The sequence below is a fragment of the Plecotus auritus genome, assembly GCF_963455305.1.
Source record: "Plecotus auritus genome assembly, chromosome: 5".
NCBI lineage: Eukaryota > Metazoa > Chordata > Mammalia > Chiroptera > Vespertilionidae > Plecotus > Plecotus auritus.
In genome coordinates this window covers 51081138-51107770 of record NC_137776.1, presented here as the reverse complement: position 1 = coordinate 51107770, position 26633 = coordinate 51081138, and the positions used below count along the sequence as shown (strand labels likewise).

Genomic DNA, 26633 nt, shown 5'->3' with positions numbered 1-26633 from the left:
ATATATAATCAGTGTCCTGGCAAATGATGCTGGAGAATTCATCTCCTTAAGCATAAAGTGGAACAGTCTTTAAAAAACTAAAAATTAGGCCTATAAGTTAAAAAATAAAAAATCAGTGAACCACAAATCAAAGCATATAAACCAGGGGTGGGCAAACTTTTTGACTGAGGGCCACAATGGGTTCTTAAACTGGACCGGAGGGCCGGAACAAAAGCACAGATGGAGTGTTTGTGTGAACTAATATAAATTCAAAGTAAAGGAGTGGAGGGGCGAGCAAGAGAACCAGATAGAACAGCCGAATCCGGCCTGCGGGCCGTAGTTTGCCCAAGGGTGAAAACACTTTCAACTGTGTTCAAAGCCACCAGTTCTCTACTGAGAATGTGTTCTTTAGGTAGAAAGAGTGATCTTAATGTCTCACCTCTCCTCAATTGAACAATACAGCACTTTGATTATTTAGTCAATATAGGACTATTTAGCTCTGTGCCTGGCTCATTCACAGTTAGTGTTAATACAACTAAATGTCAGCTAATGCTTATAGCAAACTTCTCCCCTATTCCCTCTCCACCACCTCTCCAAAATGTATATAAAGTCAATAACTAATTTAATTGAGGTTATGATAGATTTAGCCTATAAATTATTGTACTCACAAGTCATTTCTGCTTCCTATTAGTTTCTACAAGAATGATTTGTCCTGAGGTGTATCAGGGATGGGGGTGACATCCCTAATTTGTTTCTTCTATTTAGATGGACTGTGAAAACACCTTTAATCAGACTGCTTCACTCAGGCCTCTACGAGTGTGATCCTTTGACCAAAATGGTTTCTGAGTGCAGAATACAGAATGCTAGTGAGACCAGTAGCACTTAAAATAAGTTTTTAGGCTGACATAGCTCAGAAGGAAAGGAAGGGAGATATAGGAAGGTTAAATAAATTTATTTCCCACTGGATAGCCTACCACCCAGTATACCATAGAACACAGTAAGTGTGTTGGCCCCTACAATATGCTCAACATGGTGCCACGGGACTATTTGGAATACAGACCAGGGTCACAGACCTGTCTCCTACTAAAACCCACATAGGTGGCAACCCAAGCGGAGATGAGAAAACATTCTTTGTAAGCATGGAGGTGTTTGTTATGAAAGAAAAGACACATGGAGCACCTTAGGAATTTTTTTAAACTGGAGAGGTGGATATATGTTAAGATTCTATGCCCTAACCGGTTTGGCTCAGTGGATAGAGTGTCGGCTTGTGGACTGAAAGGTCCCAGGTTCGATTCCGGTCAAGGGCATGTACCTTGTTTGCGGGCACATCCCCAGTAGGAGGTGTGCAGGAGGCAGCTAATCGATGTTTCTCTCTCATCGATGTTTCTAACTCTCTATCCCTCTCCCTTCCTCTCTGTAAAAAAGCAATAAAATATATTTAAAATAAAAAGATTCTATGATGTCCTTCATTTTTTTCCTATTGCTTTCTGAAAATAAATCTGGATGTAGATATTAAAACCTTCATCAAAACCATTTTAAGACATTCACTTGTGGGTATTAGTTCAATTAGGGGTATTCGTGTTACTCATAAACATAACTCTGAAGTAGAGTTTTTACACTTTAGTACTATTAACATTTGGGCAGATAATTATTTGTGGTGGAACTGTACTGTTTATTATGGGATGTTTAGCAGCGTCCTTGGCCTCTATCCACTAGATGCCAGTAACGCATATACACACTAGTAATAAAAACCAAAAATGTCTCCAGATATTGCCAAATGTATCCTGAGGGTAAAATAGGCCCCGGTTGAGAACCATAGTTCTAAACAAGTGGTTCTCAAAATTATTTAGGGAATGAAGATCTAGAAATTAGTTCAGAATTTATGTGAAGGTTATTAGTTAGTGGTTGGCTGTACCATCTCTTTCTACCCCTGTTTTTCTGTTCCCTGTGAAGAGCGATGCTTTCTGTGTCTTTGTACATTGACCTCTTCTTGACCTGATAGCATGCCAGCCTCCTAAGAGGCAAGAGCAATTGTGACAGAGACCAGACTGAGTAATGGGATGCCAAGATCTTCCATTAGAGCTGTATTCACTATGAATGTGTCTGTAATCCATAAGAGAGTCGGAGGGAAAACACAATGAAAACCTTTCAAGACCGGTTCAATTAAGAGGCTCCCAGGAGAGACTGAGTACCAACAATAGAAAATTCAATATTGGGTTAACAGAATGACACTTCATCTCATAAATGTCCTTTTCCTCTTTTGTGTAAAGAAAAATATTCTGCAGTGACCTTTTGAAAAATATGGCATTTAGTTTTTGTTTTGTTTTTTTAAGAAATGCCTCTTTAAGATTCTTTAAAGCCAGTATTCATAGGAAATTTATTAGGGGGGATGTGAGATTATAAAATGAACCGTTGCAGTGTCTAAAACCAACTGTTCAGATGTACAGTTGAGATTCAGCATGAAATTATCTGGGTTTTACCTTAGGCAAAGCTGAAAAAGAAGAATGGCTGCCAAGCTTGATATGATAGTGTGGATGCCAGTAACTTTGTTCTTTACCTTATAGGTGTGTAAAGGAATATCATATGCATCCCTGTTCCAAAAATTGAATTCAATATTAAGCAGCATTCAGGGAATAAGCTGTTTTTCTTTGTCCTAGAGGTAGCCTTGTAAAATTGACAGCCTGTGTACCATTTATAAAGGGCTTTTGATCTATTTACAGGGAAATATTCAGTAAGATTCATTTCAGCAGCAGGATTAAAATGGGCTCAATGGGTGTGATAATGGCATTGTGGTTAGGTTTTTTAAAAATACTTTGAAGTATTTATAGATTAAATAATATGGTCTCAGGGATCAGTTTCAAAATAATTCTAGGTAGGCAGAGGAGGGAAATATAGATGAAAATGCATTAACCATGAGTTGATCACTGTTGAAGCTGCTGATGACTGTGTATTAAGGTGGTGGGATCATTATACTGTTTTCTTTCCCTTCATGTACATATCTAAATTCTTCAATAATAGAAGTTAAAAACCAAATTATGAAATTTAGCTATATTTTATATGTACAGAATGAGAGACTTATTACGAGTTGTTTGACTTAAGATAGGATTCTTTCTGTGACAAGTTGTATATGAAAGTCAAAACATTGCTTTCTGCTAACAGTTATTTGCACAGAGCTCAATATATCTGACCAAAATTTTGCTCTACCATGCAGTAGTGACAGATGGTATGAAAAATTTACATGACAGATGGTGGTGATTATTAAACAATAAACAGCGGCAGTTTATCAGGAACCAAACAGAAAATAGATACTTTTGTTGCTGGTGATGCATCTAAATTATCCTTCTTTATATAATTGAGATTTTAACATTGTGATAGGTGTGTTCTGCTAAGACTATGGAAGTTTAGAACTTCAAAACATTTTAAACTCTAGCTTAAGATTCACTATTGTTCCTTAGATAAGAACTTGAATGTATTAAGCGAATAATCAAGTGAGGGATAGATTTTGATTTAAGCATAGAACAATATTATAACTTAGTATTTGTATCACAGATGTTTTAATATGCCATGGATGAAAGAAAATTTCATGAGGTTCTGTTTTTAAACCAAGTATAAATTACCAAAGGCTTACTCAGGCTCAGGGCTGATCAGCAGGGACACAAAAATGCATATGATTCCTCTTCTCCAAGAAGCTTGCAATCCACCTCTGACATTGGATTACTAGTCTACCCACAGAGGGCAACCAGAAGTAGCCAATAGAAGTACAGTTTGATAGTAGAGAAGTTTTGATTGATTATGATCAGGAACATAAAGATAGTTTCACTGAGGAAGTGATATTTGAGCTGGGCCTTGAAGAATTAATACATAATAAATAGGAGGAAGGGCAAGCCATGCCAAGGTAACACCATGAGCAAAAGCAAAGAGGGAAAAACACAATATGAAATGGAATAGAATTTACTCAGAAGATAGGTTGCAAGGTTGGATCGTATGTAAAAACTGAGTATATATCCCTAAATTGACCATGTGCAATAAGATGGTCTCACTATGAAAGGCAAGTAAGGTAAAAGCTTAAGGTAAGAATGTCCAAGGGTAGAAAAGATACATGTCCCCTATCTCAAGTGAGTTAAGAAAATGGCTGTTGGATTCTTCCACATTATTTAACTTATTTTTCTTTTGTTCTCATTATTTTGTGCTTTTTAATTTAATTTTTGCTAAGCACAAATAGTTGAATCCTCAGTTTTATACTAAGTAATGCAACTGTTCTATTGTCTAGCAATGTATGTAGAGGATGGGAAGGAATGTAGGAGAGAAGATGAGTTTGAAAGAGCCAACATTTAGAGGGATATGCCTTAAACTCTCTTGGTCAAATTAGGATCTGAGCCCAGCTGGTGTGGCTCAGTTGGTTGAGCAAGCATTGCCCATGTTCCAAGAGCTCATCTGTTAGCTTCCTGGTCAGGGAATATGCCTGAGTTGCAGGCTCAATCCCCAGTAAGCGGCGGGCCAGGGTGGGGGTGGGGGGGGGCGCGTGCAGGAGGCAGCCAATCAATGTTTCTCTGCCTCTCCCTTCTTCTCTCTTTAAAGTCAATAAAAACATGTTTCAAAAAAATTAGGGTCTGATTTTGAAAAGTCCAATATGGCAGAAAAGAGTGGGGGAAAGATCAGTGGTGTGTCCTTTTCCAGAATTTAAGCATATTTGGTGTCCCATGTAGGGAAAATCCCATGGGTTTTCAGTTGCATACACATTGTTATTTAAACAGCACCACACAAAGTTGGTTCTCTACAGGTGAAAATAAACATGGATCAAGAACAATTTGAAGAAAAAAATGAAAGGAATTTACTTTAACTTTTTCTACATAGTCTGAAATTTCTACATGATACATATTACTTTCAGAACCAGAAAATGTTAAAGCCATTGTAATTATGGAAAAATTCCATTTATCCTACAAGTAATTGAAACTTACAATTTGCCAAACGTTGTAGGAGGTAATGAGACTGTTAATGAAAAGCCAAACATTTCAGTCCCTGCCCTTTCAATTAGAGAGGCAGACATCATTCTCCCAGTTACAATGGTATTATGAAGATGTATTGGCTGCTGTGAGAATCCAATCTATTCTGAGGGACAGAGAATAATTCCCCGAGGAATGACTTGGAATCTGTCATCTTAAGGGTGAGTTTAGGTTAGTGTGGCCACTGGGGGCTCAAGGATATCCCCGGGACTTGAGAACGTGTTTTGAAATTGTTCACAGTGACACTCTGATTTTTAAAAATATACATCTTGTGGACTATTTGGATGATCACTTCCTGACCAAATACTGCTACATGACTTCATTGCTCTCATGGTCTTTTTGTTTATGATACCTTGAAACAAGGTCTAACTAGGAGACTAATTAGAAACCTAATACAGTAACTGCGTAAGTAGTTTAGAGTACAGTTGTAGTAGCCATGGTAGACAGAAGTAAATGTATTCCAGAAGTATTTAGGAGATTTGTTAGAAAGGGGATGGGTAAAGTTGATGGAGGTATAAAGGTTGACACCACAATTTTAATTTAAGTAACTCAACTGAGGAAGGAGATGGTAGTTAAGGGAATGGGTTCTGGATAACCTTGTATGTGTTCAAATCCTAGCTCTATCATTCTGTCTGTATGAATCTGGGTGAATTACCTGCTCACTCTAACCTCTTCTGCAAAATATGGGGATGGAAACAATAGTACATGTATGGAGTTATAATGCTTAATAATGGGAATGGCTGTAGTGGTGGTAGTGGTGTTATTTGCAATAAGAATAGGTTTGCGGTGGGAGGGTGTGAATTTGGTTTTCGAGGTGACAAGCAGGTAATTATAGATAGATAGATAGATAGATAGATAGATAGATAGATAGATAGATCTATAGCTATATATATAATCATATATACATATATATACACATATATGTATTATGTATGTATGTAGGAGTATTTAAAACAAAATAAGACAAACTTAGCTGGAAAACCATTGATGAAATAAGTTCACATAGAAATAAAGGAAATGGTTATTTCAGGACCACAGCCCTTAGCTCAGGTGGGCACACTTTAAAGGTGTGTCCTTACACACATTCTAAGTCCGTAAATGTGCCCGTGCTGCGTTCAGGAGCAGCAATAATTGTATTGTAAGCCTTCGCTCCTTGGTGCAGGGGCACGCCAATAACATAGAAGTCCCAGAGTTCTACAGTTGGCATATGAAAACACCAATTTCAGCATATACCTATTTCAAAGGATGAACGCATTCTCAGCAGCTCCACAGTTAACAAGGGCCCGACTTCAATCAGAGCTTTAGAGAGAAAAATCTGAGCTTTGACTTGACTGCCATTTGTCTTACTTTGCAGAGGAAAAGCAACTCCTGGTGGATAATAATAAAAATGCATAGTGTTAGCATTTTGTTGGTATTGCAATTTACTTCAGTTCTGCCTGAGATGGAGTTCACTTGAAACGGCTCCCAAAGTCACTTTGTGTTAGCCTCCGTGTGAGGTTTCATCCCCTTTATGCCTGCCATGCTAATAACTTTATTTGCAGGGGCCTATGTTCTCATTCTTTTTTCTGTTGCGTGTCTAATGCTTTTGCTGAAACTGAAGTCCTGGCAGTAAGCAGGCCAAAAGCAATTTTTGTGGCACAGTGCACTGACAAATTATGCCCATGAGTATAAATAACTGCAAGGCGAGTGTGAGGAGCAGCCCTGTCTGTCTGTACTTGTAAATCAGGGTGCCCAGGAGGGATATTCTGGCTACTGAAGTGAGGGCCATGTCTACCATCAGTTTTCTTGGAGTGGGGATTGATCAGTAGCCCCTGTTATCTTATCAGCACCCAGTATACTAGTACTACAGAGTTCATAGTGCCTGTAGAGATCCAAAGCAGGTCAAATGCACCCAGTCATTTTCTCTCAGAGCTTATGCTTTACAGTGGGAGGCAATAAGATCATGGAAAAGTATCTACAATGAAATAGACACACATTAAAGGACAAGTCATAGGGAGAGGACAGGCATAGGAAACTGCTAGTGCCATCACCCTGAGGTGGGAACCGTGTTGGCCTATTCCTGGAACAGAAAGAAGCTTGAGCCCAGCCATTGTGGCTCGGTGGTTGAGCATTCATCTGTGAACCAGGAGGTCACAGTTTAATTCCTGGTCAAGGGCACATGTCCAGGTTGTGGGCTCGATTCCCAGTAGGGGGCGTGCAGGAGGCCTCTGTCATCATTGATGTTTCTGTCTCTCTCTTCCTCTCCCTTTCTCTCTGAAATCAATTTTTTAAAAAAGTTACTCAGAATTATCTGTAATTTTTAAAAAAGAAAGGAAGGAAATAGAGAACAAAAGAAGAAAATAAGCCTACAGAAGCAGATCCCAAACTTGTCTGCACATTGAAATTGTCCAGGACCTTTTAAAGATTTCACCACCAAGGCTGTACCCCAGACCATTTAAATGGTAGTCTCTGGAGGGAATTCCAATGAGCAGCCAGACTGGGAACTGTCCTACAGAACAGGCTCATTGAAGCACATGGCACAAGGTGGGAAGTGGAGAAATGAGGTCTCTGGATTCTGCACATTAAGGGGAATTCATTTTACAGTGAAAAACACCATTTCCATTAAAAGCTGATTTTTAATATTTTCAATGGACACACTGTACTGTATATGGTGTATACAAACTCCAAAAATCACATGCATGTTTATAAGTTAACCAAAAATATTTGCGCCCCCCCCCCACAAAAAAAAGGTGTTTGTGGAGCATCTGCTACTAGTATATGCTTCACCCCAGACTCTTTATCCTAACATCGGGAGCCCTGTGACCAGACCACAAACAGAGGCCCATCGCTACCATCATGGTCCACGTGTGACCTCAGCCTAAGGAAGGTTTGGCAGAATAATCTGAGAGGCCCTTTTGGCCTCCTGAGTTTTTCCTCTTAGACCTGTTTGTTTAATACCATTCGAGTGCCACGCTAAGGGTACTTGCACATAGGAATGCAAACCCTGAAACCAATAGCTGCGGCTCAGATCTGAGTTCTACTCCATGTGTCCACCACGGCATTCCTGACGGTGTTCAGCCCTGGCCTCGACCCTCAGCTTCACCTCTTCCCCCTAAAGGGGAACACAAACAGGTGTTTTGAACTGACTTGGAAGGGTAGTTCAAAAGTTTTGCTTGACAGTTTTTCTTATTAAATCACCTTGAAAATATATTTTGTGTTTTTTCTAACTACAAGAACAGTGCATTTGGAAACTAGTACAGAAAATATTTTTTAAAAATTTATCTTTCTTGTTGAAAGGATGTCTCACATTTTCCCCATTGATCCCTCTCCACCTCACTCCTGCCCACTCCCCAGGCTTTCACTGCACTACAGTCTGTACCCATGGGTTATGTATATATGCATATAAGTACTTTGATCTCTAGAATCAGGAATAACCGGTGTTAACATTGTGGAATATTTTCTTTTCATTACATTTTATCTGTTGTGGATAAAATGTTTGTACATTTGAAAATTAGAGCTCATATTGTGTACAATTTTTAATCTGATTTTCTTCACTTTTTGTTAAATTGAGGATCTTCCCATGTCATTTAGCTGTAAGACATGATTTTAATGTATGGACAGCATTCTACCATACAGACAGGCCTTTTGAACCATTTGGAGGTATTTGCTGTTAAAAACAGTAGAGCATGAACATTCTTGAACTTAAATTTTTTTACAACTCGTTTCTTTAAAGACAAAGGTAGATAACTTCAAAAGTGAATTTATGAGGAATTAAGAATCACTTTTAAATATTCTTTATATGTTTGGCCAAACTTTCTATAAAGAACTCACCAATTTACACTCTGACCAGCCACATAGGAGTGTTGTTTTCACTTTATTTTTTTAATAAATATGTTGTTATTGATTTGAGAGAGAGAGGAAAGGAGAGTGATAGATAGAAACATTGATGAGAGAGAAACATCAGTCGTCTGCCTCCTGCACGCCCCCTACTGGGGATTGAGCCTGCAGCCCAGGCACATGTCCTGACCAGGAATCGATCCTGTGACCTCTTGGTTCATGGGTCGACACACAACTACTGAACCACACTGGCCTGGCTCACTCTATCTTTTACAACAGCATTTTATCATCTTTTTAATGTACAATTGATGATTTGATAGTTTAAATGTTCTCTTTTAATTTGTTAATTTGAACATGTTCAGACCTATAGAAAATTTGAAAAAATGCACTGAACATTCACAACCTCCTCCCCTGCATTCACCAGTGGCCAGCACCTGCAATGTCCATTCCTACACAGATGTTTGCCAAGTCACCTCAAATGAGGCTGCGGACGTCATGACGCTTCAGCCCCAAAAACTTGAGCACACATGTCTCATGTTTTAATTTTGTATTTAGTGGATTATAAGCACAGTGGGACATTTTATCCATGTTTTTATAAGCCATTTGTATTTCTTCTGGGAAACGTCTATTCATATCCTTTATCCACTTTTCCCTTGAGGAAGTGCTTTCCCCGGCATCTATGCTGTTTGAGTGACAGCTGCATTGATGCTCCCTGAACACCACTTAAACCTTCTGGTAAGACCCTAGACCCTGTACACTCAGGTCTCGAATGGTGTGTACGAAATTTCCTCTGTGATGTAAGGTATGGCCTTGGCTATTGCTGTTTCTGTCAGTGCGAGTAGAAGTCTTATATTCAGCTGGTTGACTGTAAACATCCTATTCATGATCAGGGACTATTGGAGAGAAGTAATTGAGGTCAAATGGATAAGCACAGTTGAACACACTACAACTAGCAGAAGCAGAAAGAACATCTTGTCTTGTTAGTTAAATTATTTTTTAAAATATATTTTTATTGATTTCAGAGAGAGGAAGGGAGAAGGAGAGACAGAAATATCAATGATGAGAGAGAATCATTGACTGGCTGCCTCTTGCACACCCCCACTGGGGATGGAGCCCACAACCCAGGCATGTGCCCTGACTGGGAATCAAGCCATGACCTCCTGGTTCATTGGTCAACACTCAACCACTGAGCCATGCCAGCTGGACTTTTTTTGCTTTTTAGATAAAACCCCCAGGACACTCTGTAGACTGTCTTTGACTATTGGAAGATGATTGCCAAATAAAACTGCCATCCTTAACATGAGCCAGTACTTTGATGGGTTTGCAATGGGGATTTCTGCAAAAGAAGTCATTGTCCCCCAGCTCCTGAATCCACATGCCTTCCCCGAGCAGCCGGTGCCGCATGACTGCCTGCCCTCTCTCACAGCAAGGTGTTCATATGCCTTTCTTCCTCAGAGAATTGTTTGAATACGCACCTGCCCTGGGTCTGCCAGCAAATGGATCCCACCAGGCAGATCCCAGCCTGGCAGCTAGAGCTGGAGAAAGCTTTCAAGGTTCAGGCCCTAATCTTGGCACAGGGGCTTCTCTCTCTTAAGTTCCTAGGCACAGCTATTTGTGTTGGGGCTTTTATTTTTTTTAACATATTTTTATTGATTTCAGAGAAGAAGTGAGAGGGAGATAGAAACATCAATGATGAAAGAGAATCATTGATAGGCTGCCTCCTGCATGCCCCCCACTGGGGATCCAAGCTGCAATCCGGGCATGTGCCCTGACCAGGAATCAAACCATGACCTCCTGGTTCATAGGTCAGTGCTCAACCACTGAGCCATACCAGCTGGGCTGTACATATTGTTTTATAGCTTTGCTTTTCTCATTTAAAATTATACTGTAATCATTTTCTCATTTTATTAAATAGTTATATAGAACATAATTATAGTGACTACAGCATTAACCATCTTATGAAAAAAGCTGTTTATTTATCAGTGCCCTATTTTTGGACATTATTTAGGATGTTTCCAATGATTTGCTATTATAAATAATATTCATATGAATATCCTTGTGGCTAAATCTTTTTATAACTTCCGTATTAGTTCCTTAGGACAAATGTTTGCAAAGCAAAGACCATTCAAAAGCTCTGAGGTAAAGAACATCCTTATTTGACCACAAAGCAAATTTTTCTTTTTAAGGGACCCTCCCTGGTATTACACGGTGCTCCTCAGAGTGACATCTGACCCTAACTCTTGACTCTCTTTGGATACTTGATGTGAATCAATTATTATGGTTTTTATATAGATTATTCCAGAAATACACAACCCAAGGCTCAGAGTGTGGTCTTCGGTGGCGGTAGAGGGGAGAAGGGGCACAGGCAAAGTTTGTGTTTGCTGTGGGCCGTGGTCTTATCATAAACATCCACTGAAAGTGAGACTGTTCATCTAACTTTGCATAGTAAAGATAATCAGGTTGAACTTTGAGTGGACAGTCACGTTAAGGATGAAGAAATTAAGCACTGGTTGTAGCTTTCCAAATCAGATGCCGTTGAACAGCTTTTTGCACTGAGCTGTATTATAGTATGAGACTTCCTGAACCCTGAGGCTTAAGGGGAAAGCAGATGTCACATGGATGCTTAGAATGTGAATGAGTAAGGCCTTAAATATCATCTTAAAATGAGACTGGGGAGTTTTTTGCTTTAAAAAATATTGTAAACTTTTCTTCATGAATGTTTGCATTTCTCCCTCCCCCTGCCTTGTATAGCCTGTATAATAATTCTGTGATCATCAAATTTAAGAGGAAGCGTCCATAAAATGTAAGCATGAAAGAAAATAACTATAGGGCATAATCAGATTAAATTCTTATGATTCATTAAACATCCATTAAAATAACCCATCAAGGCTCAGCCCTTGGGGGTGGTAACCACGGCATCTGCCGGTCACCAGTGAACTGCACGGAGCTCAGCTTTGCCCTGCAGGCATCCATTTCTTTCTAGAATCCTGCAGGAAGTAAGATGTGTGGACTAGAGCCTTTCATTCCATTGTTAGGATTCTTAGAAGGCAAGGTGTAACCTGAAAATCAAGTGATTTCCATGCTGGGACCCACAGTGGCAGAAGGCAGAACTGACCTAGTGGAACACTCCTTGCACATGTGTGATGTGCCATCTAGTGGTTAAGTGAGCCCAGCATTCAGGAAAAGGAAAATGGTCCTTTCTGGTGTCTATACCTCTAAGGTCGCCACCACTTTATTTGAGCAGCTGTAGGAGGGTTGATGCTATAAGCTAGCTATTATTTGGTGGGGTCTGTTTTCTTAGGAGCCATGTTGATCACAGAGTATTGGGGGAAGTACACTGATAGAGAAATTATGCAAACCAGAAAATGCAGACTGGCAGTGTTTGGCCCACAGAGCACTTGTTTCCATTTTATTTTATTGAGGCTTAATTCACATATACAGTGTAGTGAACAAATCTTCAGTGTACAGCCTGCTACATTTTTACCTTTTTAAATGTTATATTTGTATACTCCATGCAATCACCACCCCAATCAAGCTCTAGGATATTTCCAGCATCCCATAGCCTCCCTCATGGCTCCTCCCCAAAGTCCCCCCTCAGAATAACCACTGCTCAGAACTCTGTTTTGCAATGGCATCATTAAGGTACATTCTCCTAACCCAAACCTCTGAGAAAGGACAAAATGCCTTAATCACCATTTTAATATTTTGCCAAAAAAAAAACAAAACACAAAAAGGTACAGCTATATCCATAATATTCTGTGGCTTTAAAAAAGACCCTATTTCCTGGGTTCATTTCAGAGTCCAGGTGACATAATGATCTCTCTTTCCAAGTCTCAATTCCTAATACATTGTTTTTCTCCCCAAGCTTCTCACTAAGAGATATATCCATCAGTGCTCTGATTAAATTTTCCCAAGTGTCTCTGCAGGCAGCCAACTCTATTTTCAAAGAAATCCCATTACTTTTGAGCTGCATCTCAGAGGCACCACAGATTGTCATGGCAAAGCCCATGCATTCCGATGCAGCATTGCAGAAATTAATATGGTGCTGTGTCACTAGTGACTGCATGACACCCTGTTCCAATTAAGTCAAGCAGATCATTATGGTGAGGAAGGTGCTCAAGCTGTAATCCAGCAAAGGTTGATCCATAATGAATAGCATAACGCAGACATTGTTGCTATTTCAGCAGGACCTCTTTCTGTTCAAATTAAACTAATTTCTCTCTGATGTCCAAATGAATAGTATGTCAAGAAGTAGAGGTAGTTCTGAAGTACAATTACTGTTATAATTAACAAGGCAAGAATATAGGCATTATCCTGACATTACCTTTTATAAATAACTTGTATTTTTTTCTAATTATTTGGCATGGATTTGGAAAATAGAAGAATGTAAAGAGAAAAATATACATAATCTCTAATTCATCGAAGAAAGTCTATAATGGTTTTGATTAATTCCTTTCAGGGAAGTATTATTCTCTCTTTTGCGTGTATATGTGCATGTGTATTTCATAGAGTTGATAATATGTATTTGTCTCTATAATTAGAAACTCTTAACATGATTTCATAATTTCTATATTAAGAATGAAAACTAATTTTTTACCATTTCCTGATATTGGAAATTTTGATTGTTTGCTGTTTTTAAAATAGTTACAAAGATTTAACATCTACATATTTGAAATGAAGTCTTTGACTTTCTATCATACTCACTGGCCAGAACTTCCAGAATAATGTTAAATAATAATGGTGATGTTGGCTATTTGTGGTTTGTTCCTGATTATAAAGGAAAAAAAATTTTGATGTTTCTTAAATATGATGACAGCTGCTGATTTGAGTTGCTTAAAAGTCATATTAAATAAGTCCTTTGAGTCCTAAGTTTTAAATATCAGTAATGTAGAATTGAACATTACCATATTCTTTCACTGCTATTGAAATGATTAGGTCTCGACCAATTTGGTCTATGGATATATGATGCATTATATTAGTAGATTTCCTAATGTTGGTCCCCCTCTACCAGAATGAATACTACTATAGCATAGAGTAATAAACTTTCAATGAATTGTCAAAGTCAGTTCCATACTGTTATTTTAGAATTTTAATATCTATGTTTATTGTTCTTGAGAGACAACTGGTGTGGCAGGGTTATTTAGACATACACTCTCTTCTTATTATTCTGGCCTGTACAGGCGGGTTGCTGAAACTGGGGACAGGGAACCTATTTATGCCTATTATTCATTCTTATTTTTTCTTTACATCTTATCCCAACTGCAATAAGTGGGGGTTTTTATTTTGTGGATTCATAAAGTACTTTTCTTAACTTCTCATAAAGCACTCATTATACTCTTTCTTTTATGAAAATTCTCTGTATATCTGCCTTCTGTTCTTGTATGAGTGGTTTGTGTCTTATATTCAAGAGTTTTTCAGTCCCTCCCCCTTAGGTGTGGTCCACCTAACCTCTCCTGTAAGGTCCCAGCAAAGCACTGCAATGGCAGGGAGGGAAATACACTTAGATGAGTAGTATCAACACTTTCAGATTGCCAAACCAGTCCTACAGTTAACGAAGGAGGAAAGCAAGGAAGTAAGAGGGATACCAAAATTCGGTGGTTATGTTCTTCTCTGAGTCCAGAAGGCAGGACTCAACTTCCGAAGTCTTAGGAGCAGATACAGCAGGGATGAGAGCCAAACCCTGAAACCAGCTCTCATGCACCTGCCCAGGTGGCTGCCCCATTTTGCCTACTTTGAGTACATGCTTTTAAAACTAAGTACATTCGTTATATTCCAATAGTCTTTTAAAACCCTTCCAATACTCATCTCAGTACATCACTTCAAAATGATATATTTCAATTGTAAATTCTTTCCCAGGGGAAAGCTTGCAAAATTAAGAACCCTCCAGGGGCTTCCCTACTAGACTATAAACCACTTGAGGACAGGATTTAGATCTTAAGTATATTCTAGCTCCCACTGTACTATGCATGTGATTTACACATAGCTAGTGTTTTTGGAATTAATTTACCCTTTTTTATTGCAGTAATGTTATTGAGTAGTATTCCTCACTAATTTGAAGACCAAAAGCAACTTCAAAAGCCTTTTAGCAAGCAAAGGTAGAATTACAACTAAAAACTTCATGGAAATTAATGGAAGAAATTATGACAAAAGTAAAAGGAGGAGCATAAGCACACCATTCATACTGGAATCAAAGTGAATGTTTGCCACCAGGGGAATAGTTCAGGTGATGACTCTTTGAAATACCTGGTCAGCTTTGCAGGCAGGGAGTGGTTAGTGGATATTGTTGACTTGCTGCTTCTGTGCAGGTATTAGGATTTCTTTGAAGACAAAGTGAAAAGTTGTGTTCAGTGATACCGTTCTTCTTTTCCTTAGGGTGTTAAATTCCACGCTATTTGAAAGTTGGGAGATTGTTGGGCCTTATCCTTCCTGGTGGGTTTTTAACCTGCTGCTGTTGCTGATACAAGGCTTGAACTGCTTCTGGTCTTACTTGATCGTAAAAATAGCTTGCAAAGCTATTTCAAGAGGCAAGGTAAGTAAAATTCACCATTTCTAATATGTTCCAGATAATTACATTTCTTGGTTGCTCTGAATCAATGAGAACATTATTATTTCAAATGTCCTCAAAACTGATTTTTTTTTTTAAATTTAGCAAAACCTCCTAGAAACACAAACTAAATTTTTATTCATTGTCTTCTGTTTAGTTCATTTTTTGAGTTGTAGCATTGCTGTACTGAAGATGATTCTCGGTGTTCTGCATTTATAATTTTAAATTTAATGATAATGTTATTTGTTGTATTCTTTCTCTCCCTCTCTGTCTCCCTGGCCCTTTTCTGGTTGTACGTATGCTGAACAGAAATTGAATAACTTCTTTACTTTTATGAGAAAGGTTGCTTGATGCAGTATGCCCATTTACACCTTTTCCAATGAAACTTAGTTGAATCTCTTTGGTTAAAAAATGGACTCATGAGGCTGATTTGAATGAAGTTTCTTGAGCCCCAACCCCTCTATGTAGAGCAGTGACTTTCTAGAATGTTCTCTATGACATTTTCTTATTTTCGTTGTTTGTTCTCTTCCTTCTGCCACCCTGGAAGGCTGGGAAGTGGAACCCTTTACATGTAAGTTTCTCACAAGTCCCTCTGTGTCCTTGTCCTGGGTGCCACATTAGCCTGCCTGTTGGAGGGGCACTCAGATGCTTTTGTTTCCATGCATATTGTTCCGTCTAATCTGCTGGCACTGGCTGGAGGCTCTAAGTGAGTATGGCTCCCACCAGCTGCGAAGGGACACTGGGAACAGCTCGGTTAATGCCCTTGTGTATGAGCTTGCATTCTGCTAAACTGCATGATCCCACAGAGAAGGAAAAGAATTTTTTTCATTAGTGATTAACACGTTGGCTAAAAAGCAGAAGTAGACCAAAAGTGAAATAGGAGAAAGAGAACTACATTGAGGAGAGGAAACATGGTCCAGCATGGAGTACTGAGTATTAGCTCCTTTGCCTGCTCTGCCCTAGACCACAGAGCACTTAACTAACCATCTTGTCCTCAGTGAGGAAGACAGAGCTGACCCTTCCACAGAGGGGCTCAGGACACCTGGTCATGTGCTATGAAGGCAGGTCTTAGTGTCAGCTCTTATTATAGAAATCCAAAATATTTTTATTAATACATTATTTAGAAGTGAAAGTGTGTTTTTTTTTCCCCCTCAGTGACCTCTTATTCTTTAAAGTTAGTATGTATTTCTGTTTTTTAAAAATGCTCTGTTCTTATTTGGATACAAATTAATTCCACATACACAATGCTGTCAGTAGGATAACATTAACTGAAGATATAAGGATGCTGTGGTCTAGATCACTTATGTCCTCACTGCATTGCTGTTTCCACCAGATACATTGTCTTCTCTCCAGCTTATTCCTCACCTTTATGAAGAGACAGTCATTAATTTTTTTCCAGAGCTCAGGCTTCATAGTATTTTAATTGCCATTACTGCTCACCTAGGACAGTATGATTCATGGCCATAGGTTATGGACTCATTTATTTGTGGTTTATTTTGAGACATTCTAAATTGTTCCTTTCTTTGATGGCAACATAACTATAGATTTTCCCCCCAAATGCAATTAAAAATAATCTTACTAATCATGCAAATGTAAATTAATCACTCTCTGAAACTAGAATTTTCTTTCCTATTAGCAGCTTGATTTATGGCTAATGGATTTCTAAATGTAGTGGAGCCCTACTATAGTGCCATCTTTGTGACCTGTGTTTCTTTAAGTTCAAGTATGCTTATAATCTAGTTGTTTTGATGTTTTAGTATCTTAATCTTCTTGGAGATGGTCCTTGTGAGTTTAGCCTCATCTCAAGGGGCATTGGAGTATGGTCCATTTTTACGCTATTTACTCAGTCATTTCTGATCCCCTCCCACTAACAGAGGTGATGTTCTCTCAGTACCAGTGGCTCTCCACTTGGAGGGGCACTCGTGGTCTAGTACATTCTCAAAATAGAAAGGTACCTTAAAGAGGCCACTGAGACACAGAAATCCATCTACATTCCTTGATAACTCACTTTGTCACCCAACTGTATATCCAGGGTTCTCGAGTTGGGGAGTTATGGTGGTGCAAAGGACGTGACGTGAAAAGTCCCCCAGTTAATTTTGATATATTTCCCAGGAGACCTAGCCAACCTCCCCAATCCAGCTCCTAGAGAATCACAGGTGACTAGACTAGGGAAATTTCTATGAAGCCAGGCCACCAGGTCCCTATGTCCACCCCACTTAGAAAGTAAGTAAATGGTGCTATTTATTACTCAAAGGTCTTAAGGCCTTTGGTGTAAAATGCTTACCATAATTTAGACTTACAGAGTAGGAGGTTCAAACTATTTTAATATTAAAAGAAGTAGAGTATTGCCTTAATTTCTCCCTAAATTAAGTCCTTGCTAGACAGTCTGATTTTTTTTTCATTCTTTACAGTAATGTATAGATTTATATCTGGTTTTTATATGACCATTCTCATTACCTAATGGAGGATTGAAAAGCCCTGGAATAATGGGAACCAGTTCATGCTGATTCACTCAGTCAATTTTCTTTGGGAAATATTTAAAACTAAACCTCACCCCCAGGTTCTCAAAATGCCTCCTACTGCCATTATGTTTTATATAGTTAGTATATAAAACAAAATTTCTACTTAATTCTATCAGACAGAAAAGAAATTAAATAATGAAACAATTCATTGCAAAGCCAAAGAAGAATGATGATTTGATTATCTGAATTAGTGAATATCTCCATTAGTGTAGTTAATTGAGAGCTGACTTTAAATGATTCGCAAGGGTGATGGGATTCAAAGTATAAATTGACTCATTTGTACCATATTTCTACAATGCCATTCCAGTAGTGCAGTAGGCCACTTTGCCGGTGAAAGTGGGACTTGTGATCTAGTACATTCTCAAAATAGGAAGGTACCTTAAAGAGCCCGCTGTGATAGGGAAATCCACCTACATTCCTTGTTAACTGGCTTTATCACTCAAATTGTGTATCTCCAGTAAAGGGGAGCTCGTTACTATGACAAAGTTTTTATCCCCTTTGATTTTTTAACATTTGGATCTGTTTTCCTTCGGGTATAATGATTGCATGTGCTTCTGGGCATGCCATACTTCAGTGATTCCTTAGGAGCTGGTTACACTCAACTTCTTGTATTCCACAGGTGTCCAAGGATGATCGAAGTGATATTGAATCTAGCTCAGATGAGGAGGACTCGGAAGAAACTCCAAGGAAGAAACCCCACACTGCAACCACCACCAATGGAACCAGCGGTACCAACGGCTATCTCCTGACCGGCCCTTGCTCCGTGGATGATTAATTACTCAAAACTACAAGTCCGGAACAAAGTGAACTATTTGTTCCTGGAAGTATTTAATAAGTTGCAAATGCAGTTCCTTTCATAATATCTCAGCACCAGAAACAAAAATTAGGATTATCCAAGCATTTTGACTAGTGCACTGCCATCTGTCCCGTCTGTGAATGAAGAAGAATTACTATTCTCTATATGTAGGCATGCTGTATTTGTAATTGACACAAGGGAACAGTATTTGCATTTGTATTGTGTTAGAATATTATTTATTTTTTGTATTTGTTTATAAATCTGTGGACAAAAGGCGGTTTCCTCTTTCCTTTTACTCCCTGGGCTCATGACAGTGAGGAAGAGATGTTTCATCTGCTTCGACCCCTTTCTACTGCTGCAGCCCCGTTTGCTAGGAGCACCCACTTAACTTGTCTTAGGGCAAGCAAAACCCAGTGCAAGGTTCCCCTACCGCTCCACATAGGTTTGCTTTCTTTGTGTCAGTGCCCGGTCTCAGTGACCATTCCCCCAGCATACAGTGTCAACAGGACAGGGTTTTTGTTGTCACTCTTCCTGGTCATTTAGCAGTTTAAATGAAAGGGCATCGTCATTGGAGGGCTTTTTAAAAATTGTTTTGTATTAGATGGCTTTGGAATAGACTTCATCTCCTGTGTGCACAGCCAAGATTTCTTCAGTGAGTGTGGTAGCTAGTTGGTGATTCACCTTGTAGGTTACAGAGATCTTTTTATTCTGTTGTGAGGTCAGAGCCCTGGCTCTGGAGGAAGACATTGCTGAAGGTCTCAGTCACAGAGAAACCATTCTCACTCTCTGGAATTAGTCTCATGATCTGAGAATAGCATAGAGAGAGCAGCTGATCACAACCAGATTCTACCATTGCCCCTGTGTCATGTCACGAAAAAGAGAAATCGAGTATATTTTGGAGCAGAAAAAAGAGAGTTTCAAGAGTTGGCAAAGGTCACCTCTGGTGCAAAGCACTTTATTGCATCTGCTTTCAAAGAAAGTGCCGTATCTAGTATTTGAATTTGAAGTTTTATTTTTCTGAGCAAAATAAAGCCAATGGGAGAAAGACTCTTTCACCCTTCGTCTTTTCTTCCTAACATAACTCGGAAAGACTTGCCTGTTACTCGAGGAGCATTGCACTTTCATTTGCTTCTTTGAAGATTTGTTCACTTTACAGGCATTTTTACTCATATGAAACTATTGCCAGAAAAACAAAATTGGACTGGAGAATGACGATATTGGCAATGAGAAAGACTACTGAAAAATAAGTTTCCATAGTCTCTTTCATGGCAGTGTTATTTATGTATAGATAAGAAAACCATACACACAAACCAAAGATTATATCTCCTTCCTTCCAACTTTTAGTAAGGGAATAAAAAGGTATCATAAATACCTGCTTTATAAATCAAAAGACCATCATGTAAAACGAGAGTTGAAAAGCACAGTGCAGTGACATAAATGTGTGAATCAGGCACAGTGCAGACAACAGCAAAATACTAGTGAGTGCATGCGCTGCTCAGAGCCATTCACATTCAGTTCCATTTTTTGAAAAAACAATAAATAAAGCTTTGTGCTCACAATTTACGATCTATAGTTAAAAGAATGCTCACAAACAATAACCTTACACTGTAATATTAAATCTTTCCCCGCCTTGTTACAAACTAGTATGTTTCTTGTTTGGTCCATAGTAATAACTGCAGAGGCTTAGAAATATGTCTGCCTGTTTATTGAAACACCATGAAACTGATTCTTCATGTAAAACCTTATTGTTCACAAAACAAGGATATGCTTAGGAGTGTAATTTGGAGATGGTTTGATTTTATAAGGCCAATATAAAATGTCAAAAGTATTCTGAACATCTAAGATGTAGATAAGTAAAAAGTAACAGCAAGCATGTTAGGGCAGAAGATTTTTGAGAAGGTGAAAATTTATGTTCTTAAAAACTAAAATATGGCAGAGAAGAGTGGATTGTAGCTTGCTTTAGTGTGCAGAGCAAGTCCTCTCCATGGGTGAAATAAACCAGAGAACCACAGTGTGTTCAAATTGGGATTATCTGACACTCTTTAGCACAAAAGAACAATTTCAAAAGATCAGCTTATACATTATTAAGGAAGAGTTGCATACACTGAAGTAAATTGAGTCTATCCTTAGCAAAGACAAACCTAAACGATCTTTTGTTTTTCCCAAAAGTCATTTAGAAGGAGGACTGGGAATACTTAGAGCCTCTCTGAATGATGGCATCAGTTTAACCAAGTCCTTAATAGATCTACAGATTTTCATTTCATTTTACATTTTCGGGCAAAGAGTTCTTTTTGACTAATCAAAATGGTGTTTGTAGGCCTCTTGAGGTGAAGAATAATATATCTCTGTCTACTGCTCTCCCATGGTGGCCTGATAAGACTGAGAGAGAAAAATATCCTCTACCTGTGCCAGGCCATAGTTCTGGAAGTGTATTTTGTAAACTCAACTGTAGGTTAGTGAGAGTGTTGTTTCCATTAATTAACTTAGCCAATGTTGATATCTCCTTCCTCCTGGTCACATTCAAACTTTCCCAGGGTACTAAGGGTATGTAGGAAGGACTCTAGAAAAAATATACTTTATTCTCTAATGTTATATAGCTCTTCTAGATCTCTTAGTGGGGGAAAAAGTAGAAAATTGAGTAGAATTTTGGCCTTGGGTCAATAAATGGTATCAATGTGTGATCTATGTATGTATATGTATGTTTTAAAAAATGTGATAAAACCAAAATATCACTAATTCATCCTTATCCATATTCTTTTTATAAAAACCATTCACTATGTACAATTGAAACTTCCTGCCTCTCAACTTCCTGTTCATGCTACACACACAGCTGAGAGTCGTCGAATCTCTTCAGTCTCTCAGCCTCAGAGCTAAATATTGCAGAATCTAGATGATAGAGGGCCTACAGTCAGCAGATATGCCAAATACAGTTCTCATTCCTAAATTGAGTCCTATGAGTGTTGAGAATAAGGGAATAACTCAGTATTTTGGGTTATTAAACTATGTTAGAAAAAACTGCATATGATTGCTGCTTCACCCCAAGATTTTATTACAGTGAAATCTAACTCCTACTAGGCTGCTAGATAATGGTGTTCTGAGGTACCAAGAGATAATGAAACACACCTGACAAAGGTAAACTGGGAAGAAAGGTTGGTTCTCTAAAGAAAGCAAGCAGTTGGGTGAGAGAAATTACTCTAGTGAAATAAGATTGGGTCACCTGTGGCCAAATGGTGATTGAACCTCAAAATGTCCAGTTCTATTGCCACACTTTCCATATATTAGAGCTTGGATTTGAGCAAATTGAATACTTTCACCTTAGATAGAAGTAAAAAATGAGATTTTATTTCAACATACTTGAGTCTTTGCAAACGCTCTTCATAAAAGAACGTTATGGACACCTGTGATTGTTCCCAATCTATTCATGATTTTTTATTGATAGTTATTTTTATTCCTTTCTTGGAAATGTTAATACCAAAGTTGCCTGGATATTTGAGTATTTTTCTTAATTTGAAGTATAAAAAGTATACAGAATAAATCCAAAGGTGTTAAAAGGTTCTGTTTATCAGTATATGTAATGATGTCATTATGTCCAGAGAGGTTCAAGAAATCCGTTAGGGAACAAAAAGTTATATGTTTACATTTCATGTGCTAGTTGAGTTCTGAAGATTCCAATTAGCTTACTTTTTTTTTTCTTTGTCTCTGGCTGATTCCTGCTTTGTTGATAAATAATAATAGCCCTGAAATGTTTCTAACATTCAAATAAGAAAAAATCAGATCAAAGTCAGCCTGATGATAAAGTGATGACACGGCACTTTCAGTCTCTACGTAACTTGTATGGAAAGAAAATGCAGTTAGCTCTAGTTATTGCATTTGCTGTCTAGCATTCTACCCATGGAATAATACTGTCAATAATCATAAAGAGTTCTTAAAGTCATGCAAAATGCAGCAGGATATGTTTTTAATGAAGATACTGTTGTCCCCAGAGTCAACTTAAGTTTCTCTTGGTAAAATGAAATTTTGCCATTCTCAAATTACCTAATAGTAATTAGCACTGGTTCACACTGTGGCCACATTTTAGTTCTTCAGTCATAATCCAGAAGAGAGTCCTCTGGTTTGCCTCTGTGTGCAGGGTCCCCTACTCTCCCCTAGGGGGCGCCCAGTAAATGCTGAGGAGACCTGTCCTCTTGCCCACTCCATGCCTTTGGAACTCTTCTAATATATACTCAGAGGGAGCATACCTGGTGCTGGTTTTCATGGAGAAAATTATATTAAAGAACATAAAACATCATAAGTAACTGTTGATAAGATCTGCTGGCACCCAAAAGAGAACCATAGTATTTCCAGGTATTTTGAACTTGAGTTCAACCTGAAGCCTTTGAAAAGAACACATTATTAAATGACCACAAGCTAAGACCTCATCAGATCAAAGAAATAAAAAATCTCTAGCCATATCGCATATTGTATTGTGTCTCCAAAAAAACGGCATTCTCAAGATTGTGCAGGAAATGATGGGAGGGACCTGTTAGCCTAAAATCTGTGTTGTTTATCTCATTCACTCACATTCCTTTCAGCCTCCTGGGACTCCTGATAAAAGGACGCCAAAATATTGTCACTTTTCTGCTGTCAATTTCCCATAGCCTTTGGATCAGTTGTACCCCACTTCCTTTTCTGCCTGATGCCATTTTTCTTAAAAAGTGTTGTGTCCACATAAGCCTATTTCCCTGAACACAGGTCCATGAAAGGTTGGCTTCCTATGTTGGTGTATTCTGCATGGCCTGGATACCAGGAACAACAGCTGTTGGTATGATTTCTATGTTAAGTGGGGGGAAAAGAAATTTTATAGAGATAATTTTGGGGAGTCTACAGTAATGTTTTAAATTGTCATTGTAAAACTGCCCTTTAAAAAGGAGGGCTTTTTCAAGATTAGTTGCCAAAGAGAAATTAGCTCTGTAATAGGAACAGTAATGTGATGATTCTGGAACTTCAACTTAGAGCTTCATTAATTTAAACACGCCGTCCAAGTTTGATTCCCAAAAGTTTTATAATGCTGCTAGCTCATGACTCCCATCAGCTCTTTGTTTGCCCACATTATCAGCGACCTCAATAGCCATTTGTTGTCATGCAAGGGGGAGGTGGTTAGTTTTTAGATTTGATTTTTTTTCAACTTGCAGTGAGAAATAGGGTAGGTGACAAAACTTACTTTTTTTGTAAGACAGTTCAGTGCTTGGGCATCTGTCAGAAGTGGAATGGTATACTGTTAGCCAATTAGAATTATTTTATGTACTGTTGTGCTGATTTTTATATGAAAATATAATTATTCATTGTTGTTCTCTGGACACAATTGTTATTATGAGGATCATTTTACTTTGGAAACACTTTCATAATAAAGATAAGCATTAAGAGTGCAGTGTAAGTGCCCTTTTCTATACGCACCACCAGCTTGAGTTTGGTGACATGCCACGGCTTCCTGGGCAAGACTTATTTCAGGGCTTACATCACCCTACTGGTTTCTTGCAGGCTCCTCAAATTCCAATACTCACTATGATGATTGAGTGAGAGTGTTACATGTTACATATATGTTATGTTGTCGGGAATTTAGCTGAGTTACTCCCCGGTATGGCTACGTTGGCATCTATTTTGTTTGGCCAACTGGCCTGCAGGGACCTGAAATTGACACCCTCATGCCCATGCATGCCCTGGATAGCAGCCCATAGGTTACAAGCAAATGTAAAGTTCCTGATTGACCTTCCCAACAGCCCTTGGCGATCAACAGTCTCCCCTGCCTCCCAGCGCCTGAATGCCTACGCACCCTAGATGAGACCCCTGTGGGGCTTACCAAAACCCTGCTCTCTGGTTTGAATTGACTAATCTGGCCTCAGCCCAAGAACCCCAAAGCACTCCACTCACGGACCCTAATAAAGGTATGTGACCCCCGGTCCTGTCTCACTGTGTCTGCACCCTGCCTTTACCTTCCCATGGGACCTCTTGAGGCATGCCATGTACTTCCCTCAGGACCAGCGAATAATAAACTTCTGTGTTGCAATTTCTTTTGTGATCTGTTGTTGAACCTCAGTTCACCCTGTGCTCCACTTAACAAATGTTCATTTAACAAAATCATGGCATTTACATATCATATATATGTAACATATATATGTTGAAGTATGTCTTTGAAAATTAAACTATAAGAACTCAATATTAAATATTATGTAGTACTTCATTCTGGAAAATACATGATTTTTAGAGATATCCGTTCATATGTATCAGACTCTACAGATTTTCCAAACTATAAAAGAGGCACTTAGGACTAACAACTCAAAGGATAACACACACAGCTGACCCTCCCGTTGTATGTCCAGCACACACCATACAAGCTTGGCTGACATGTCTTCTCTGGGCCCCTGCCCCACTTCGTTAGGCCTTTTCTCCCTCCTCATCTTTCCTCTGTCACTTTGTCTTCCCCAGCTGCCTCCTTCTTCTCCAGCTTATGTCATCTAGTGTCTCAAAAGCCATTAAAATAGCACTGACATTCCACCAGACACACCACCACCACCACCAGTGTTATGAAAAATAAAGCAGACTCCCCGTGGAAAATCTTATAAATATTTAACCACCCCAACAACAATCTGATTCCAAGCATGAATTGTTCTAATAAACTGCCAAAATTTCTCTGAGGCACAAAAAGATAGACACTAAGCAAATGCACCACTCCGGGAAGCTAGAGACTCTTCTGCTTCTGTAAGCACAGCACAGACCAACTCCACAAGCATCTTCCCAAATAGCCACAGTGCAGCTCCGCTTCTCTCCAGGCCCCCTTCCTTGCTGCTGGGACACGTTCAATCTGCCACCTCCAACGTAGGCCCGTGTTATTTCTGCCCTAATTCTGTTCCCACGAACACTGCACTTGCTTCACCAGGAGCAGTGGCCACAGTGCAACAACAATGAGAGCTGGCAGAACAACCACGCCAGGTAGAGGGAGGGGACCAGATCTACTGGGATGCAGGTGGTCCCTCAAAACCACCACAGTGACTGGGGCCTGAGCACCACACCCTTGATTATCCCCAAAGCTGCTGTAGCATGAGGACACAAAAGTATCATTCCTAAACATTGAAGTAAAAAAATTACATAAAACCTCCATCAGTCAGAGTCCGGGCAGGAAACAGAAATCACTGTCAGATGGTTGAGTTGAAAAACTTCACTAAAAAGACTACTTCCTGAGGCCTGGGTAGGATTATAAGATCAAACACAGGAAAGTGAGGCACCCAGAGTCCAGCAAACATGGGAAACCATTGCCACCCATGGCTCTAACCAGAGGCCAGGAGAGCAGGCAGCATGGAGGGGAGGACACCCTGTGGGCATTGTAAACCTGAGTGGAGGGAATATCCTATCATCCCTGTTTTTTCATGCCTCCTATTGGCTGAGCTCAGAAAGCTGCCAGTGGGAGTGCAGGTGGCAGGGGTCAGGCCCACGTGCAGAGCAGAGAGAGCGGCCTGGAGCAAACGGAATAAGCAGCAGAAGAAGGATGGTATTCCAGGAGCTTCAGCAGAGCGTCACAATAAATGTTAGTTGCTGGTAGAAGGTGTTTTTAGCCATTAGTGTTCCTTTTGCTAAGAGGCAAGATAGCATGAGGATGCACTTCATCTCTAACTCTGTGAGCTCAGCATTTCCCTGTCATGGGTGCCAGTTTCTCTCACTGGTGCTGAGGGGTGTCCTGGCAGGCTCAGTAAGGGATACCACCTATCCTACTAGCTTCCCAGACCTGAGCATGAAGGGCATCAGAGGAGGAAGATGAAGGACTGGGGCTAGAGAAGTGTCTACAAATAAACAGAGAGGAACTGAGAGGCGAAGGCTTGATGATCTGGAGACTTAATGAACAGAATTGTAAAAAGTGGGGCAAGAAGGTCTAAGCTCCAGCACTTGTGTCTAAGTTTTGAAGCAGTTTCTTAAGCAAGAAGTTTGTTTCTTTTTCAACTTAA

General features: G+C 39.2%; 1 protein-coding gene across 2 annotated transcripts in view; it reads left to right on the top strand.

The window, feature by feature from the left end:
* CERS6 (ceramide synthase 6) overlaps positions 1 to 24062 on the top strand; it is a 264685-nt gene extending 240623 nt beyond the window's left edge. Inside the window, exons 9-11 of one of the 2 annotated variants that reach the window (XM_080667728.1) lie at positions 15171 to 15327; positions 15890 to 15913; positions 18484 to 24062. In XM_080667728.1, the coding sequence (XP_080523854.1) occupies positions 15171 to 15327; positions 15890 to 15913; positions 18484 to 18639 (337 nt within the window). In that variant the 3' untranslated portion in view covers positions 18640 to 24062. The remainder of the gene's footprint in view (positions 1 to 15170; positions 15328 to 15889; positions 15914 to 18483) is intronic. The other variant, XM_080667729.1, reaches the window with a different exon arrangement.
* Positions 24063 to 26633: the final 2571 nt, after the last annotated feature.